The sequence below is a fragment of the Octopus bimaculoides genome, chromosome 20 (assembly GCF_001194135.2).
Source record: "Octopus bimaculoides isolate UCB-OBI-ISO-001 chromosome 20, ASM119413v2, whole genome shotgun sequence".
Classification (NCBI taxonomy): Eukaryota; Metazoa; Mollusca; class Cephalopoda; order Octopoda; family Octopodidae; genus Octopus; species Octopus bimaculoides.
Genome location: NC_069000.1, coordinates 6,400,943 through 6,403,442, shown reverse-complemented (window position 1 = coordinate 6,403,442; position 2,500 = coordinate 6,400,943). Strand labels below are relative to the sequence as shown.

The following is a 2,500-nucleotide window of genomic DNA, read 5'->3' as shown; positions in this document are numbered from 1 at the left end:
GTTGGTTTGTCATGTTGGAAATGTCAGTGAGTGCAACAACAGGTTATTGAGGGGGGGAGGAGGAGGGGCGGAATTGTTAAGTGGATGAACAGATAGGTAGTTGGGGTAGATTGGTGGCTAGGTAGGTAGGTAAGGTGCATAGAAATGTCCAACCCATGTAAGAATGCAGCATGGGCATTAAATGGTGATGATACACACACACATACATACATACACATACAAACATGCATACAAACATACATACAAACATATATACATACATGCATACACATGTACATACATACATACAAACATAACTTGGCAATTCGGCAAAAAGAGACCAACATAATAAGTACCAGGTAGGTAGGTAGGTAATAACCCTCTCTTTCTTTTTTGTGTGTGAGTGTGTATAATAGAGAGAAATAGATAGACAGAGAGAAAGATGTAAATAAATAATTAGGTATATATTACATATATATGTATATATACATATATATATCCAGATTGGATTATTGGTTTAGTGGTTGATAGGTAGATTGGTAGATAGCTAAATATGTAGGAAAATAGGTGAGTAGACAGTTGAATTCATAGGTAAATTGGTATATGTATATATATATATGTATTACATTCAACTGAAATGAGATGCCTTCGTTTTTTTGCCAGGAATTCATTAACCTTATGTGACTATACAATCTCACCTCACATTCATTGTATATACACACCCAAATATATATATATATATATATATATATATATAGATAGATAGATATATACACACATCAGCTCGTCTAACGTTTCTATTGAACAGGAGTGCTTCAATGGTAGGTGGCGCTAGTCATGCAGGTGGTTTTGTTGGTGGTTCTCCAGATTAATTCATAGAGCTGAATTTGCAGCAGTGGTGTGCAAACAACATTATTTTAAACCTGATCGTTGCTTATATTATACACCTGTCTATCTGCATATATTTGTGTGTGTGTGCATGCATTCGTGTGTTTGTGTGTACATATCATATAGTTAATATATATGTATGCAGTCTAATAATGGTTTCAAATTTTGGCACAAGGCCAGCAGTTTCGGGGGAGGGGTTAAGGCGACTCCACAAGAAAGACAAGACCTTCATTCTTGGTGTGTGAGGTGGGACTAGGGAGGCATAATTCATCATTTGATTGTACTCAAGCAGTTCATAGGGGAATTATGCCTCCCTAGTTCCACCTCACACACAACATGGTCTTTCAAGAATGAAGGTCTTGTTTTGCTTGTGGAGTCGCTTGTTTGTCAGGCCTGAGACATTCTTTTTACTGCTTCATATTGAAGTAAAGACACCATTTTTCATCGCCAGTGACAATGCAGTATAGAAAACATTTCTTGTGACCACGTTTGGAGCAAACTGGTAGCAAGCAAACTAGCGGCGATAGTGGAGCATTGATTTTTGTTGTTTTCGGTCAAAGTGTGTGGCACCCAAGTGCTGGGGTCTACGTAATTGATTTACTCCTCCCCTAAAATTGCTGGCCTTGAGGCAAAATTTGAAACTAATATTAAAAGTGTGTAACTTTATGTCAAATTTAGGAACTGGTATTATGGTGATGCGAAGATAAGTTTTTAAATACCTGTTTTATTAATTGATTAACTTATCTATTATTCCTTCTTCTACAGATTTAGATAATCTGATTGCTTATGCAGTTCCATCCAGTGTTGTTGCTGGTGAGAGAGTGGCTCTTGTATGTAAAGGGAACGGTCGACCAGCCGTGAATAAAACATGGACGAAAAGTGGAAGTTCTTGGGAGAAGGATGCAAAGGAATTGTTTATTATCAACAATGTTTCTTTAAAAGGAACCGGAATTTATATTTGTACCATGTGGAATGCAATTGGTAGAACATCTGCTGCTGTTGGTCTTCATGTAAAAGAAGAGGAGAGAAAAGGTGAAATATTTGGATATTTTGACCAGTGGGGGGTCTAAAAACACAATGGTTCCCCTTTTGTTGTTTTAATCTCTAAGAGTTGTAACCCCTAGAAGTAACATATGGGTCCCATAGGAAGAATCTCAGACTAGATCAGTGATTTTCAACCAGGGTCCACATAAGATTTTGCTGCTAAAGTTTATCTGCCGTAAATCGATTATACTTCCGCAATACACAAAATATTTAAAAGATTTTTTATACAATTCCTAATAATATTTAATTGGCCGTTGCCAGTACCGCCTGACTGGCCTTCGGGCTGGTGGCATGTAAAAGCACCCACTACACTCTCGGAGTGGTTGGCGTTAGGAAGGGCATCCAGCTGTAGAAACTCTGCCAAATCAGATTGGAGCCTGGTGTAGCGATCTGGTTCACCAGTCCTCAGTCAAATCGTCCAACCCATGCTAGCATGGAAAGCAGACATTAAACGAAATGACGAAGGAGATTTTAGAATGGCGGGTAGTGATTTGGTGCTGGTCAGATTCCATGTGATTAAAACCACATGTGGATGCTCGCTCTGACTGTTCAGCTAACAGTCAAAATCCTCAATATATACTTTTGGTTG

General features: G+C 38.2%; 1 protein-coding gene across 1 annotated transcript in view; it reads left to right on the top strand.

Annotated features, from left to right (window-relative positions):
* The window catches only part of LOC106881087 (uncharacterized), a 14,973-nt gene that overhangs the window by 8,407 nt on the left and 4,066 nt on the right, over window positions 1-2,500 (top strand). Inside the window, exon 4 of the mRNA XM_014931309.2 lies at window positions 1,633-1,899. Within this exon, the coding sequence (XP_014786795.1) occupies window positions 1,633-1,899 (267 nt within the window). The remainder of the gene's footprint in view (window positions 1-1,632; window positions 1,900-2,500) is intronic.